General features: G+C 41.2%; 2 protein-coding genes across 4 annotated transcripts; one reads left to right on the top strand and one right to left on the bottom strand.

The window, feature by feature from the left end:
• Nucleotides 1-176: 176 nt before the first annotated feature.
• Nucleotides 177-5261, bottom strand: rbmx (RNA binding motif protein X-linked). Of its 2 annotated transcripts, XR_008339558.1 has the most exons (10): nt 4965-5261; nt 4749-4874; nt 4118-4224; nt 3873-4035; nt 3628-3771; nt 3364-3481; nt 2995-3123; nt 2820-2911; nt 423-515; nt 177-318 (listed from the first exon to the last, which is right to left on the bottom strand). XR_008339558.1 is itself a non-coding variant. In XM_053429222.1 (9 exons), the coding sequence occupies exons 2-9, from the start codon at nt 4855-4857 to the stop codon at nt 1744-1746; spliced, it is 1179 nt and encodes a 392-aa protein (XP_053285197.1). In that variant the 5' UTR covers nt 4858-4874; nt 4965-5261; the 3' UTR covers nt 1430-1743. The 2 variants fall into 2 exon arrangements, 1 of the variants encoding a protein (XP_053285197.1); XM_053429222.1 differs by lacking the exons at nt 177-318; nt 423-515 and adding an exon at nt 1430-2060.
• A 2475-nt stretch (nt 5262-7736) lies between these two features.
• Nucleotides 7737-16866, top strand: LOC128445998 (transmembrane 9 superfamily member 2). Of its 2 annotated transcripts, XM_053428937.1 has the most exons (18): nt 7737-8044; nt 8441-8508; nt 8627-8720; nt 9228-9355; nt 9513-9642; nt 9978-10105; nt 10258-10372; nt 10507-10586; nt 10679-10784; nt 11216-11266; nt 11615-11747; nt 12195-12314; nt 12421-12478; nt 12667-12826; nt 12943-13094; nt 13171-13282; nt 13932-14103; nt 16211-16866. In XM_053428937.1, exons 1-18 carry the CDS (start codon nt 7907-7909, stop codon nt 16276-16278), a joined length of 2013 nt encoding a protein of 670 aa, XP_053284912.1. In that variant the 5' UTR covers nt 7737-7906; the 3' UTR covers nt 16279-16866. The 2 variants fall into 2 exon arrangements, with proteins under 2 accessions (XP_053284912.1, XP_053284913.1); XM_053428938.1 differs by lacking the exon at nt 11216-11266.
• Nucleotides 16867-17336: the final 470 nt, after the last annotated feature.

Genomic DNA, 17336 nt, shown 5'->3' with positions numbered 1-17336 from the left:
ATATTTGCAGGAGGAAATCATCATCACCATTAGAAAAGCCTCTTATCACAAGAGGTTATGAGAAAAAAAAAACAGCTCATAACTAAACCATCATCCAAAATATCTTTGTGGAAAGTTCGGCTCATTTCATTATTCTTTCATGATAAGACAACAGAAGAAACAAAGCTTGTTTTTTTTGTTTTAAGAAAACTCTTTATTGAAAACACCAGAAACTGTGAATATGAGCAAATCCTCAGCCGGTGATCTTCCCCACTGTCGACAAGTTGGTCCACTTGAACGGACCGGAGCGGCACTCTCAACAGAAGCCTGTGGCAGCATCTGAAACACAGAAACAATGACAACCAGTAACATATGTACACAGCAATGAAAAGCCACTTAACCACAATATAATGATTATAACACGATCTGTCTGGTTGACATACCTGGACTAGCACACTGCGGCTTCATCGGTTCAACATCACCGGGACACAAGTCAGCTACGTTGCAAGGGCAGTCGCCTTGGAGGGATGATCATCCTGCAATGAGAAAAGAAAATTAACATGTTGCCCATGTCCTTGTTATGTATTCATAAAATAATCGGAAAGTATATGTAGTCCTTGTTCCGACTTCGATTTCGCTTCAGTGATCGTTTCCAGTTGGGCAGTGAGGACGATGAGGTTCTTCCAGAGGTCTCCATTGTTTGAGTTGGCATGCTTGTGGAACAGGTTTTGATACAGAGAATATGTCTCTTGATTTAAAAAAGGCTTTCATTTTTTCGCAAAAAATAAGTCTTAAAAAAATAAAACAAACATATTTTACATTAGATTAAAATGAACTGTTGCCAATCACTTTTCTGAGGGTGAACGATTGAGAAGGCAATCAAGGTGGTTTTGAGGGCTCGTGTGGTTTCTGTTACGGCTTTCATTGTCTTGGGGCTGTTTCTCAGTTTGGACAATTTGAGCTGGTGAGAACGGACTACATTGAAAAAGGCTCATTCGGTCGACCTCCTTTTGTCTCTTGTCCACTGTAGCAAAAGGCATCTTGAACATCACCCTTCTGAGTGGAGATTGCAATACAGGACAATGAGAAACTCAGTTACAGACGAGAAACAAAGAGGTTTGCTTTGCTTACCAGCTGTTGACTACCAGTCGAGTTGCATTTGGTTGTTGTTGCCTTTGGTTTTGTCGTTGCATGCCATCATATGGCTCTAGGGTGATGGATCCATTTCCAAGGAAACTACATTGGAACAGTTTGACAGCAACATTTCCCTAACCCTTACAAACAGTAGCGTCCAGTTGGAGGTACATGAGTGGCAAGAATGAACTTCAGTCACTTGGCTGCTTATATAGTATGAGCAGAGACTCGGCTTTACAGAGATTCATGTTGTTACTTCACATTCATGTTACTGTCTCTGATCTGTTTGTTTTTTTCGAAAATGGAGGAGCAGTGGTCAAGGTACAACTAAAAGCTTTATTAGAGTAGCCAGACTTATAGGGCATTGCAGATTCCAACAGCACTGATGTACAAAAACTAACACTCACTTGGTAACTGTACTGTTACATGAGCAAGAGAAATGCTAAAAAAACAAAAACAAAAGTAATTTTACACATAAAAAACTGGGAAAGTCATGACAGAGTTTAAAGCTAAGCTTTGTAATCCACAGATTTAGACATGGCTTGTTTGTCACGTCAGGTTTCATCCAGAACACGTCGTTTCTGTGCAACGGCGACCAAGGTTTGCTTTAATGCGATTTCCAAGTCCAGTTCAGTATCTGCTGCGAGCCATTCCTCTATCGGCTCGATGGCCCCCTCGGCCCCCACGAGGCGCTCCACGACTTGAGCTGCTGTACGTATCACGAGGAGGGTAGCCTCTCTCGACAGGGGGAGCAGGGCCCCTCTCCTGCCTGCCCATACGCTCACCACGGCTAGGTTGATACGACTCACTCCGACTGCTGGGGTAACTGTCACGACTGCCATAGCCATCCCGGGTACTGCTGCCATAGTCATCATAACGACTGCTTCCACTGCTCCCACCATAGGATGGTGGGGGGCCCCTTGAGGGTGGGGCGCTGCGAGAGTTACCTGCAGGGTCAATGGTCAGGTAATTGGCAAGGTTTAATTTATACATATTCTCGCACTGCCAAGTGCCCACTTTTTCGCCAATAGAATTCACCTTGTGAAAAATAAATTGAATGGATGACATATTTAAATGTCCCATCACGTTTTGCTAGACTTGGTTGATATCAGCAGTAATGTATCCAAGCACAGGGAATTAATGGGCATTGTTACCCACTTCAGCATGCCATTGATTTGAGAAGCCTTTTCCATTTAGAGCTCCAAGAGTTAGAATTGCAGGTTAAGGACGAGGTTTTCAGAGTTGTCTTGACGGTTTTGTGAAGGTTACTCCTTGAGGGAGTGCTTTGCTAGGCAACACATACTGAGAGCTCAACAGATGTTTCCAAGGACTTTTTTTGAGACTCCTTATGGTTGCAGATATTCTGCACGATATTGCCACAAAAGCTTGATGGCTGTAGCGGTACTATGGGCATAGATATGAAGAAACAGCTTTGGGATAGAATTTTGTTTTGAATTTGAGATGCCAATGGCTATAGGCTTCTAATAGCGCGGACATATGCAGCTCGGATTGCAGGTCAAGGATGCAGAAGAGGGAAGAGAAAAAAGTTAAGAGGCTGCCTGATAAGTCACTTCCTCTGGGGCGGGGAAAAACTGCAGCTTCTTCTGACTGGAGAGTGTGGTAGTCAATGCTACGATTTGCTTGGGTATTTGTGCAGCTTTTCTTTGTGCCACAGTGGTCATTACATTCATGGAGTCGTATCTTACCATAACCATCGTATGAATCCCGGTAGGAGCCACCACTCGGACGGTCCATGTAGCTTCTGCTTTCGCGGCCTCCGCCATAACCATCGCGATCGCTACACAATACAAACAAGTGTCATTTGATGACCAAATGTGATGATTCAATCTTAAAATCATTTGCATCAACTTATTCAAGTACCTGTATCCTCTTGACATTGAGCCATAGTCATCTCGGGAACTGGAGTTTGTGTATTCTCTGTATGAATAATCTCTGGGGGGAGCTCCATAATCCCTGGACTCTCTGGAATTATAATCCCGGCTGGAGTAGCTGAAAAAAAATAGTGCAATTAACTGCAGAGCTGTAACCGCCGTCTTTGATATTTCACTTGGGAGCCAAATTTCTGTTGATTATTTTACCCATGATCATAAAAGTAAGTAACTAGCTATTTAGTTTTTTGAACAGGTTTCAAACACAAGCACAAATGCTCAAGTTTGATCTAATAAAATGCAAAAACCTTTTCACAGTATCACAAAATTGTGTAATGTAACTAAAGACGAAATGTTTTACCTGTCCTTTGAGTTGTAATTGTCATCTCGTGGTGATGGATAATCGTCCCTCCTGGACATCATGGAGTCTCTGCGAGGAGGGGGTGGACCATATGGATCCCTGTCCCTTGACATGGATGCTAGAAAGCAAAGACCACAAAAGCTTGTTAATTAAGAAAAATAATCTAAGATTCAAGAAGCAGATCAAGGTACTTTCCGGAGAACAAGGCAAGTGATCAAATCTGTGAACCACTGGGTTTCCAGTCAGCATAGTACCAATACTTACGTCTGCTCAAAGGACCAGACGGGGCAGACCTCTTTGGTGGGGGGCCTCCATTACGTTCTGGGGGTCCTCTCTTCATAGGAGGGGGGCCTCTGGATGACATCCCTTTGAAGAAGGGTTCTCCATTCCCTGAATTATCATAGTAGTCTGCACACAGACAAGAGATACAGATATTAACACACTAAGCTCCAAAAGTAAAATGGTATAAAATTGTCGTTTTACAATTTGTTTGCTAAATAAATACATACCTCTGGAAGGTGGGCTCCTCATTCCATCAATACCTCCCCTGGAACCACGGGCTCCTCTGGGGGGGCGACTGCGGGAGTACATGGGTGGAGGTCCTCGCCTGCCTCCACTCTCAAACTGAGGCTTTGTAGCCTGCTCAACTTTAATAGGCTTGCCGTCGAGAGACTGTGGTAGAAGAATTACAATTTCAATCACAATTCGAAGCAGATTTCTAAGGGGGGTGCGGCTGATTGATGACAGTAGTTACCTTTCCATTCATCTCGCGTGCTGCATCCTTTGCATCAGACGGACTTTCAAAAGTAACAAAAGCAAATCCTCTTGACTTGTTTGTTTCACGGTCCTTCATCAAAATAACTGAAATAAAGAGATAACAAGTGAGAGCTTGTACTTTGTATTTAGGCTGATTACATCATTTACAAACGATTACTATTTTACAACAATTTAACTTATTTCTAGCCTCAATTTACTAACTGTTAATCTAAAAGATTGCTGTCAAGGTTAATCTTACTGCTTACTTTGTTTACTAAAAGTTTTCGTAGTTCCTCCTTCAAGGCTAGGATTAAATTTAAAGTAAATAAGATAAAATGGGGACTAAGGTAAAAGGTCCAAAAACATCCGACGGTGCACACATCTGATATTCAAAATACAAACAAATAAAATGTTAATAATATTTATCTCATTGCGAGAAAAGACCAAACTAAAATGCACTCGTGTAGACATCTGGTGCCGTTAGTTACATTCAAGTAAGTGCACGAACATCTGTTAGAGTTTTGAAGTCGGATAATGGCATCGGCAAAAACTGTATCTTGGAATAAACCATAAACCGAGTTGCGTGTTGGGGTGAGTGTTAAAATGGCCAACAATTGCTCCACACACACCTTCGACAATCCTGCCATATTTGCTGAAGTACTGGTCCAGGGCCTTCTCGGTGGTCTCCGTGTTCAGTCCCCCGATGAAGAGCTTCCCCGGTCGGTCTGCCTCCGCCATGCTGCACGATCAACCACCTGCCACACACAATTGATCGTGTAACGTTACTGCGATAAGGAGCGTCAGCTAAAAAGTTCGGTTCCTGGGTTTATTTCTGGGCTTCTTACCTAGCTGCGGGCGAAAATCTCGGGCTGTTGATTGCGCAAAATGGCGATAAAGCGCCTGCAGCTGGTTACTTGGCTAACGCTGGCTAAGGAGCGACCCGGCTACTAGCGACCGCGCTGAGCTTTACACACACCAGCACGCGAATTCTACGACATCTACGATAAAACTACAGAGTAGATTAAATGGAGTAAGTCAGCGTTACAGGCGGAGGCCTACAAGTTGATCAGCACCGAGACTCTGAAGCTTCACAACGATTTCTCCCACTCCGCCCTCCGTCTCCTTCTGCTTCTCCCGCTATATTCCCGGCTGACCAGGAGCTCCGCGGCACGACACCGCCACCTGCAGACCAAAATCCAGATCAGGATTATTTCTTTACCAGTAAAATTTGAATCGGTCAAATATCAAGACATTGACGTCATCACAAATGATACCAAAGAACAAGGCACATTATGCACAAATGAAATTAGATACAATATTAATAATAATAATATAATAATAATTTAATACAAATTAAATTATAAATTAAACTGTATCATTATATCATATGATTACATATTTTTGTGGGCAAGGAGAACAAATTGTAAAAAAAAAAAATTATATAAAAAAAAATTATATATTAAATTATATTAAATTAATCCTGCGAACTGCACTCCTCCTGCGCAGAAATGGACTTTTTTTTAATTTAATTTTATATATATATATATATATATATATATATATATATATATATATTTTAATAATTTGCACAGGGGGGCACATTCCACTTCTGCGCAGGAGATAAATATTTTCTTTAAATTAAATTAAAAACAATAAAAAAATGAATAAAAACAAAAAGCCAATTAATTTCCCTGAAAAAGAAAATTATAATAACCGGATCGCACAATCCTTGAAATTACCAACTATAAAATACAATTTCTAAAATTTCCAGGACTGCAAAGCAGCACTGAGCGGGCCCGAGCACATGCATTAGATAGATAGATAGATAGATAGATAGATTACTTTATTCATCCCCGAAGGGAAATTAAGTCGTCATAGCAGCCGTTACATTTGAATACAACAAAATACAATACAATAGAATAAAATAAAAAATATTGAGGTAGAAAGAATAAAAAACAGACACACAAGATAAATAGGTAGATACGGTGCAGTGGCAGATGATGGTAATAGTACTGATGATATGATGGTAATGTTATTGTTAGACAGTATATAAAAAATAGTACAGTATATATAGTATATAATATAACATAATATATATTTATATGAAGCGTTGCATGCTTTTTGCCTAGTAGACGGATATCTGAGTGTGAACAATTTGATGGGGCTTGGGCCATGGTGGAGGTAGGCACTCTACTGTGTGCCACACTAGAGTTTTGAATGTATTTATGTCACTTGAGGGGACATTATCAAGTCTAGTCAGCTGATATCGTGTTCTGCGCAGGAGGTGCCCAGTCAGCTTCTGTATTATTTTAATAATCCTCATTGCCTATGTGCAGTGGAGGATTCCTGTATCCACATTCCAGCTCCAAACTACTTGCGATGGTGCAAATTCATGCCTTCTAAGTAGGCTTCATATCTTCAGCTCAAATTGGAGATCAGTATCGAGATTATTTATAGTTACCCTTCTGCAGTTGATTAAGACCTCAAACATTATGCAGAACAACACTCAAGTAAAGTGACTGAGGTGAGTTGGTGGCAACTTTAAGTTTGTGTTTTTATGTCAAGTGATTTTTTCAAGAAAAAAGACTGCATTGACCTGTTCAGCCAGGTGTAAGTTAGTGCCTAATTTCTCCGGGCCAGATTCTTTAGCCCTTATTCATCCTCATAAGGCCTGTAAACTGAAAGTACTTCTTTAAAGGTTGCACTGACAAATCTTCTATTTTTACAATCACTACCTGTCAGACTCCGGCATCCTTTCATTTACAATTTCCCCTGGGGGGGACCGGGGGTTGTAATTATAGGCTATGAAGGTCCCAAACTAGCTTTTCAAGTGTCCGCCAGTATTACTTACACTAAACCACTATCTTACACTAAACCACTTTTGTACCACAGGATTAGAGCTTGAGCACACCTGCTACACAAAGCATATTTTTGTTGATTTCTGAAGGGGAAAATCCACTCCTGTGGTAAATAAACATCAAATAATAGACTTTCTTTGAATTATAACACAGTTCGCTTGCATCTATGAAGTTTGCAATAACAAAACGGGGACGTGCAAAGGCTCCAGTCACTATATGGGTTCAAAAAACTGGTTTTAATTTGTCGTTACAAGCAAGTTAATGTGCCCATTCCAGTTTTTCTAGTTTTGTAAAGCAGCCTTTGACAAAGTTTTGCTCGGTTATATAAGGTTAGTTACATGCTTCTTTTACTGTTTTGCTTCCTCATAGATGTAATATTTCGCCCAACATCCACAGTAACTAACCAGCTTTTATTTTAACAATGTTTTCTAATTTGAATGCTAATTTGGTATTACTGATCAGACATCGATAAGCAACGTCACTGTTACTTCCACGACGTTAAATACGTCCCATGTGACATCCGATTTCCCAACCTTCAAAGTAAAAGTACTGCCAGTACATGGTCGCACAGTTTGATGAGTTAATGAGTAAGAATAGTGCTTATATCTATATTACGAGCAAAATCTACAGTCAACTAGTTAATGCATTCATAGCACCGGGTATGCATGTGAGGAATACAGAATACTAAAGTCGTTATTTTAGTGCGTGCTTTTATGTTGAAGGATGAGATGTTTCGGTTCCGGGGCTGATGCCGTGGCTGGGTCGGAGGCGAACGTCATCAACGTTGTCAGGTCAGCGCAGTTTCTGCGTCGCGAGCACAAACAGCCTGTTAGCCGAGAACAGCGAGCAGCAGCCCGCCTCCCCCGAGTAGATTGAAGCCTCTCTGCACCCACCACCGCAAACAGAGCGTCGAAGAACCGCCGGCAAACATGGAGATGCGGATACACGGAGGTTTGGCGCTGGTTTGTTTGCTGTTCTCGCAGTTCTCTTCGTGCTCGGCGTTCTATCTTCCGGGTTTGGCCCCAGTGAGTTTCTGTGAGAAGGACAACGGTGGCGAAGATTGCCAGGTAAGGTCCCTTCAGAGGAGCAATAACAGTCACTATCTGATGTGGTGGAGTTTTTTTTTTTTGTTGTATTAGTGCTAACGGTTGAATGTGCGTCTTCGTATGGAATGCACTTCCTGGATCTTGCTAGCAAACCAGTGCTCCCCGTAGGCCCCGGCTATTACCGGGAACACTAGCATGAGTGTTCCCATGCATCGCAGCGTCGCTTAGATCTGTCTTTGCTGAGGCAGTAAATGAGCTTTCTGTTTCGGCTGTGGGGCGTTCACCTTTCTAGTATTAACTTGTCACCACACTAGTACAGATTTCAACAGAGTTAGCTTTTAGCCGATTAACTCGTAGCTCAGGGCTCATCCCACCCAAATGCTGAGCATGTAAGACAAACTCTTTGCTTCTTTGCAGACATTGATTCAGCTGTTTGTCAATCGCCTGGACTCGGTGGAGTCGGTCCTGCCTTACGAGTATGATGTGTAAGTATTATCTGGATTCTGCTTGATGCTATTTGTGCCATGGCTGGTCACACGAACACATTTCCCATCTCGTTATCATTTTCTCATTCTCTGCAACAATCTGTGAATTTACTTAAAGGTTCGACTTTTGCAAAGATGTAAAGGAGAAGAGGCCTTCGGAGAACCTTGGGCAGGTGCTGTTTGGAGAACGAATCGAGTCTTCGCCCTACAAGGTGTGTTACCACACAATCCAAGGGTCTGGTCAGAGCTGGTTTCAGCATTTGCCCTGAGAGATCTGATCACAAGGGAGCAGCTCTGCCTATCCATTTTTATTTATTTTAAAAATATAAATAGAGATGGGAATCGTTGGGTGACATGATACATTACAAGACACGATACATGGCCCACATAATACATCATACATCATGAGATCTGTCTAGCTGAAGAAGATTCTCCCTAAAGGTGTTCATCATTCAAATGTGAAATGAACATACACATGCAAACGTCCAGAAAGCAGAGCAGTTCTTTAGCAAAACTTTTTCAGTCTTCAAAAGTAATTGACTGATATATAGAAACATAAATACACAATAAAAATCTTGATATTTGGCGCAAGCATATAGATCATCATATTTTAGGAGTCAGGACGACTGTATGTCAAAATTTTTGTCCATCCCTAATCCCAAGCCTATTTTTTTTACATGTTTTCTCTTGATGCAATGTGAATGATCTTCCTTTTCCAGTTCAACTTCAATGAAGAGGTTAAATGCAAAGCAGTGTGCACAAAGAAATACAGCAAAGCCTCCCAGGAGGATGCAACCAAACTGGATTTTCTCAAGATGGGAATGCAGTTGAACTACCAGCACCACTGGTTAGTAAATTATTCACAGCACTGTACTACAATGAAATACTTGGGATTACAGCACTCCTAGTATAGAAGTTTTGTCAGTGATATGGATGGCCGCAGTAAAGAAAAGCTTTCGGCAAATAAATAGAGGCTTGCTGAGATTGACCAATTATTCCCTCAGGATCATCGACAACATGCCGGTGACTTGGTGCTATGATGTGGAAGACGGTCAGAAGTACTGCAACCCAGGGTTCCCCATTGGCTGCCTTGTCACGGCAGATGGCAAACCCAAAGATGCTTGTGTCATTAATGTGAGTCCTGATTTTATCTTTGTCTTTGATTTTCGTGTTTGTGCTTCCCTTTATATGTTAAGTTCTCCCCGTAGTGGTCACTTGCATTTGAAGTGGTACTCATTCTGATATACTGAGTTTTGTGAGATCTTCATAGTTGCCACGGGTGTCCAAGGATGATGGCGTAATTTAACTTCTCTCTATCTAGCTTAAATAATCATTAATCATAATATTGCTGTAAGGTTGAAAGTCTTTTTTTTTTTAAATTGCTCTAATTGAATAATTTCAATATAGAAGAAACGACAACTCGCATACGTTTGTTTTACAAATCTGAGTACCATACATTTTTTTTCCAGTCGGATTTCCACAAGAAGAACACATTTTATGTCTTCAACCATGTGGACATAAAGCTCACGTACCACAGTGGAGAAGCCGAGGGATGGAGAGGCGCTCGGCTGGTCACTGCCACTCTGGAGCCAAAGAGGTAAATATTGTTTGGCAATAGATACAATTGATTTGCTTTATGTCTAATCTTCCTCAACACGTAGCCGGTGGATGAGAACCCACCATTTTAACATAATACCAGCCTCATTAATAATGTGACCGGAACATTTTTGTGTGTTTTGTCTGCAACAGCATCAAACAAGCAGATGAGGCATCCCCAAGCTGTGAAGGAACCACCCCGATGGAGGTTCCTATGGAGTTATCTGAGGATGTCTCTGTAGTTTACACCTACTCTGTCTCATTTGAGGTCAGCCTCCAAACCACATAATACTTTTATAATGAACCTAATTACATGTAACTAATACAAAACTATTTCTACCAAATAGAGAGAATGTGACAACAAATCAGTGCTTTTAACAATACATTTATTTCATTTAACAGGAAAACAATTCAATCAAGTGGGCTTCTAGGTGGGACTACATCCTGGTCTCCATGCCTCATACCAACATCCAGTGGTTCAGGTATGACGACTTTTTTCACACAGTACATCCGAGAAACACTCTTGTCAGCTGATGGTATGATACTATGATATGTCCTGTTTGTTTTTCTCCAGCATCATGAATTCCCTCGTCATTGTCCTCTTCCTGTCTGGCATGGTGGCCATGATCATGCTGAGAACCCTGCACAAGGACATTGCCAGATACAACCAGGTGGACCAGGTAAAGGTCTCTCTCAGTTGGAGCTGATCCGGATGTGTAGATGATGTGTTAACATACACGTGTAGTCTTCTTGTAGATTCATTTGTCTGACAAGGAACCAAAACGGATGTAGGACACCATTTTGTCCCCATGCAAATATGTTAGTCTAAAGATCTTGTGTCATTATGAACACGGAAGTCCTAAACAAACAACTCTACTGCTACTTTGAATTGTAGCCCTGCTTGTCATTTTTTTGGCACAATGTCCCAATTTATTTATTGCATTTTAGATAAAACTCTCACATTTTAAGTGCTTAGTTTATTTAACATGGCAGTAACTCACTGTTAACTGGTCATTGCTATCAGAGATAAATGGTTATTGGTTAACTTCTGCAATATTTAATACCACCTCGCACACACCTAGAATTATATATATTCTGTCACATTTCACAGGGAGACTTGATAAAGGTTCCAACGACCAAGGAAAAAAACCCTCTACTCTATGTAAGCTTATGGAAAAACTGTTTCAAACCAAACTCTTTTTTTTGTGTTAACGGAATCGGGTGTTTGGGTGTGTGATTGCAGTAAATCTGCACATTAGGATAAAATTCAAAATGTGGTGTGGAAACAGGAGAGTTTGATGAAAAAAAGGTCTGCTACTCTCGAGACGAGAACGAGGAGTTTTCACACCAGATTTTCCAGCTTTTGGTGAACTTTTCTCAACCTCGTTTTACTTTGCTCACAGGTGGTGGTTGGTTAACCTTTTACTTTTGTCATTTGCAAGCGTAAAGTATTCAGCTCTTTGACCTTGATTGTAACTGTGCCTCTCTGGCTGACTGGCTCCCTTCTCAGGAGGATGCACAGGAGGAGTCTGGGTGGAAGCAGGTGCACGGGGATGTGTTCCGTCCCCCCAGGAAAGGCATGTTGCTGTCTGTGTTCCTTGGGCAGGGCACCCAGATCTTCATCATGACCTTCATCACACTCTGTAAGTTCTGTTTTACACTCGTTAATATTTACTGCTGTAATTAGTTTCACCACATAAACTATATATTGAATTGGAAACTACTGCAGAACAGCAAACAATATACAGCAGTTTGGAAATTGTCCCATTCAATTTTTTCATTCAAGAGGTTACTGGGCCATCCTAAACCAAAATACCGTTTTGAAATGTTCTGTATGTCTGTGTGTTGTGTTTATTGAGTATACAAACAAAATTCCTGTGTAAACCTAAATAGTCATGTCAAACGAACAAGATTATGCAAATTAAAGCTCAGCTCAGCTTCTAAAACCAATTTATTAATTTCCTATAAAAATATTTAATGTTGTTGAGAGTCTGAAATACATTATCATCCATGTAAAGGTATTTTAAGGACTTGACTCGGGTCACCTTAATGTTTGTAAAGTAGAACTGTCCCTTGTTTGTCCACTTTAGTCCTGGCCTGTCTGGGTTTCCTGTCACCAGCCAACAGAGGGGCTCTCATGACGTGCAGTGTCGTCCTCTGGGTTCTGCTGGGAACCCCTGCCGGCTATGTGTCTGCGCGCCTTTACAAAAGTAAGAATACAGCGAAACCGGTTACAGATTCGTTAGTTCCAGTCTTATCAAGTAACACAGACAATGTCTTATCATGACGCTCACATCCATCTGTTTTTATTCTCAGCTTTCGGAGGTGAAAAGTGGAAGACAAACGTCTTGCTGACAGCACTCTTGTGCCCAGGGTATGTTCGCTTGCTCAGCTTATGTTCTTTTATCCATTGTTTTCTGGATCTTATCTGTCCTTGAGTGCTGGAATGAGACACACTGCCCTACATAAGCCCTGTCATGCCTTGCACACTGCAAATATCCCTCTCGCATGTATTAACTTTCTTTTTTGTCATTGTCCTTTTATCATCCTCTCTGCTGCTAGCATTGTGTTTGCAGACTTCTTCCTGATGAACCTGATCCTTTGGTGGGAGGGTTCCTCAGCGGCAATCCCCTTTGGCACTCTGGTGGCTATTTTGGCCCTGTGGTTTGGTATCTCTGTGCCCCTCACCTTTGTTGGTGCCTACTTTGGATTCAAGAAAACTGTGAGTTTGGCCTCCTGATTTATTAATCGCTCCTGCTTGGACTGACTGCTTGTAGATGAAACTTGTACACATGCTTGAATCATAATTATTCAATCTCTCTTTTCGCACCTGTGCAGGCAATTGAGCAGCCAGTGCGAACAAACCAGATCCCCCGTCAAATTCCTGAGCAGTCATTCTTTACCAAACCAATTCCTGGAATAGTAATGGGCGGGATCCTGCCCTTTGGCTGCATCTTCATCCAGCTCTTCTTCATCCTCAACAGCATTTGGTAAGAAGACAGGAATCCGTTTTTTCAGGACTGTCGGGAAGTCTTGTGTAGCTTAAAGTGGTTGTTTGTGTTTTAGGTCTCATCAGATGTACTACATGTTTGGGTTCCTGTTCCTGGTTTTCATTATTCTGCTCATCACCTGCTCCGAGGCCACAATTCTTCTCTGCTACTTCCATCTATGTGCCGAGGTACGTAACTATACAGAGAATGTTGTTTTCTTTATCGAGCATTTTTAGAAAATGGAATTATATTAATCTGAGTTATTAACTCATTGTTACAAATCTAGTGAAACAGATGTCAGAGCACCAATTTATCAGTATATTTAGCTGGTTGCAGTAAAAGATGAAGCTATGGGGCTACAGCCGTAGTGCTGAACGTGCTTTACACCCCCACACAAGACTTAACAGTAGCTCACAGCTTAACATGGAGAGTCGTGACAAAAACATGCCTTTTGTTGCTGAGGACTTCTCGCCACCGCCTAAGCCTGAGTATTTAACTGAAGACGACGACCATGATCAAATCCTTTGATTTGGAGTGAGGCCATATCTTTTTTTTAGCCTAGATCTGAAGCCTGCAGTGCATTCTCTCCAGACTCAAAATTAGTAACAGCCCCTGAGTGCAGGATGAGTCCTCAAACATTTTACAGGGAGAAAATACAGGGATTTAAAATACTATGATGTTGGTTCTTTGTTCATGTTTCTCCTGTTCTTTGCTAAATATATGTCCGTTTACACAGGGACACACAATTGAAATGGAAAACTCATCTGGTCCATATTTAAATTGGAACATCCTCATATGCTAAATCCTAACCTGTCCTATTTTGCCATGTGTTTCCAGGACTACCACTGGTGGTGGCGCTCCTTCCTGACCAGCGGCTTCACAGCAGTCTATCTGTTCATCTATGCTGTGCATTACTTCTTCTCAAAGCTACAAATCGTAGGGGCGGCCAGCACCTTCCTCTACTTTGGATACACTATGATTATGGTCCTCATCTTCTTCCTCTTCACAGGTGAGGCCTTGGGTTCAGTGAGCTTTACTTGTGTTGACACAATGCAATGATACCTGGATATCATGTTGTGATCGGTTGCTTCTACTTGTGAGCTCAGTTTTATATAAAAATTACAAATAACCCTCCACATACACTATATCCCTTTGTTGAAAAATGTATTTAGTTTTATTGTTATTTTCTCTGACCTGTGCAGAAGCTCCGTGTCGTACTGCATAGACATTTTCTCACATGACCGCCAGAGAAGATTTAGCAGCTTTTTAAATCCTTAAGTCCTTATTGCCATAAGAATCTTTGTCATATTTTTATAAGTGCATGGCACCTTTTTGTTCGTCCCTAAATATTAGTATTCTTCCAGTTTCGAGTCTTTTGTGTGTTTAAAAACCTTATTGACATGCTCCCTGGATCGTGAATTTTACTAGGGAGCTGGCAGGAAAAGTTCCAGAAAATGTTCAAAGAAACAGAATTTTACGTTTTCACATTCAGCAGCTCTAGAGTAATTTAAAAAATGATCCAGACTTCAGTGCATGTCTGAAAGCTCCATGTGTCAGAGGCAGACAGGGGTGTATAGTTTGTCATTAATTGTGTTTGTAAAGTGCACGTAATGTACACTTTACAAACACAATAGGATGTACACTAACTCCATCCTGTTCCTGTGAGCATTTGAGCAGGAGGAATTGCACCCTATTAGCAACATTTGTTTGCTTGTCCTTTAGACAAATAGAAGCCTCTGCCATCTCATTTCTAAACTGGCAGAATAGAAGCACCGTGTCAGATGAAGCCAAGAGCATTTATTTGCAAAGGTCCCATTTAAACTCTCATTCTCAAGTCCTTTTGTAGTTGAATGAAAATCTCTGGGACTTTAGGAAATGAGACTAGAATGATAAAAGTCCCTGATGGTCAGATCTAGTTTTTTTGCAGAATTATTTGGGTCAGTTCTTCTGTCGCCTGCTGTTTGACAAGCTAGAGCCTGGTTCTGTGGGGGGTTCTGAACATCAAAGGATACAGGCACCACAATCACTAGTTGCCATGGATAATAATAAGCCTATAAACATTCAGGATTCCTGATCATCGCTCTATAGACACATTTCCTCTGCTTGCACCTGAAATCAAGCTAAGTGACTCGGCTTGTGCAGATCTATGTACCACGTGCATTATTATCACGGAGCTACAATGAGCAGAACGTTGTTACCGGGCTCGTCTCCATGTTAAAAGATCCCAAGATTGACGCATGTTGACATGGTAACGGCACTCTCTGGTGCGACCCCGTCCGACTCTCATGCACTCCCACTCAGCCGAGACGAGGGATGTGCCGAAAGAGGATAATATACAGGACTAGATAACTGGCAAACACACGCCTGGTCTTTATGCCACCCAGAAAATATAAGGCTCACCGAGATGTCAGACGATGACATACTTTATGGTGTTATACCGTCATTAGGCCAGATAACAGTTAGCCCGTAGTCCCCACGTGTCGCTGCTACAAAGTTTGACACTATCTTAAGTCAGAGCCGTAAGTAGCAAGGGAACGAGATGTCAAAAGATTATCACCAAGAAGTAATCCAAGGATTCAAGGAAAAGACTATCACTTCCCTTCCTTGGTTCCAGTTTTGATCTAAATAATCCTCTCTCACTTCCCATTTTAATTTTTTTTTTTTTTTATTAAGTTTGTTTCTTATACCTCATTCCAACTTTAATCACAACTTCATCCGGATTGGGCTGCGTTGCCCCCATTGAGCAGTCAGATTGGACTTTAATGCCCGGATGAATTGATCCAGGATTTTGACCAATCTGGCTTCTCAACGTTGGTGGAGCTCAGGGAAACGTGCTCTCTCGCTCCCTCTGTCTCTGACAAAGTGAAGGGCGGGGGTGATTTCAAGGCGTGCAGATTGGCACTCCCTGTGAAAAGTTATTTTTAAAGTTGTGTTTTTTCAGAGTGGTTGGAATGTGGTTTTGGTCTGACAGCAAACCGGTTGTACAGATTCACACTTTTGTGCTCATGCTCCTAAAGTACTTTCATGGGGCTGGTTTTTTATGCTTTTTATTATTTTTATAATTTGTAATCACATTTCTCAGATCATTCCTGTAACCTTTCTCCTTTTCTTTTCAGGTACAATTGGCTTCTTTGCCTGCTTCTGGTTTGTAAATAAGATCTACAGTGTGGTCAAGGTGGACTAGAGGACTGAGGGAAAGACTGACTCCTTGGTGTCGCAGCACTCGCCTCCTCGGTGCTGCCTGTGTGATAGAGCGGTCTCAATGGACCTGAATGAAACCATCACTTATTATAGAGACCTGAAGAGCAGAGCCCGTCCTCTTTTGTGCTTTAAACCTACATTGCTATTCTTTTCCTTTTTTTAAAGTATATATGTGTTTTTGTCTTCACTGTTGACCAGTAATATTTGGAGTGGAGCCTTGAAAATCAGTGTGGGTTCCAATGATCTCTTTTTCTCATAGTGAGCAGTTTGTTTTGGTGGGTTTTAACAGAAGATGAAGTGTTCGCCCTGTATTTTTGATTTTTTCTTTTTTTATTATGTTTCTAAATGTCTAAACTTTTTTTTCATTCATTACTTATATTGTAAAAATGAAAAAAACTGTGTGTACATATACTGTACAGAGCGAGTGTGTGTGTGAAAAGATGCTACTTAAAGATTGTCACCATTAAGGAACTTTAATTTCTTGTTTCAGGTAAAGGGTGGGCTTTAAATCCTTAAACTATCGGCTTGTATTGTAGTTCAGAAATCATATAAAATACTGACATTGCTACGACACATGTCTATTCTCTTGTATTTGATTGCTGTGCTCAAGTTTGCATAGTAGCAAAGGTCACACTCGTCTAAGAAGCACACGTGTATCATTGAAGAATATGCTGCAGTTACAGTGTGTTGCACGTTAAGATTCTCAGGAGAGATTCTCCCCCAGTGAAATCGTCATGCAGTCCGTTCATTTACTGATTCAGTACAGATGCACCCTTTTAGATATTAATAAGCAGTTTGCTGAACTGTAACTATACGTAAAACCCTGCTGCCTTTTGCTTTGAGCAGCGTGGAGTCATCACCCAGGTGGTAACATTTTTACAAATAAATGCAGTCAATTCAAAGTGAAGACCATGTTCTTTTTTGAGCCACTAGTGACATATATGATCATTTTATACACTCGTTACCACGTCCCTTACTCTATATGTATGAGGTAATAGGATATGTTAGTAGTGACATAAGACAAGTAGCTTTGAAGATTCA

The sequence above is a fragment of the Pleuronectes platessa genome, chromosome 8, assembly GCF_947347685.1.
Source record: "Pleuronectes platessa chromosome 8, fPlePla1.1, whole genome shotgun sequence".
Taxonomy (NCBI): domain Eukaryota; kingdom Metazoa; phylum Chordata; class Actinopteri; order Pleuronectiformes; family Pleuronectidae; genus Pleuronectes; species Pleuronectes platessa.
This window is presented reverse-complemented; position numbering and strand designations above follow the sequence as displayed.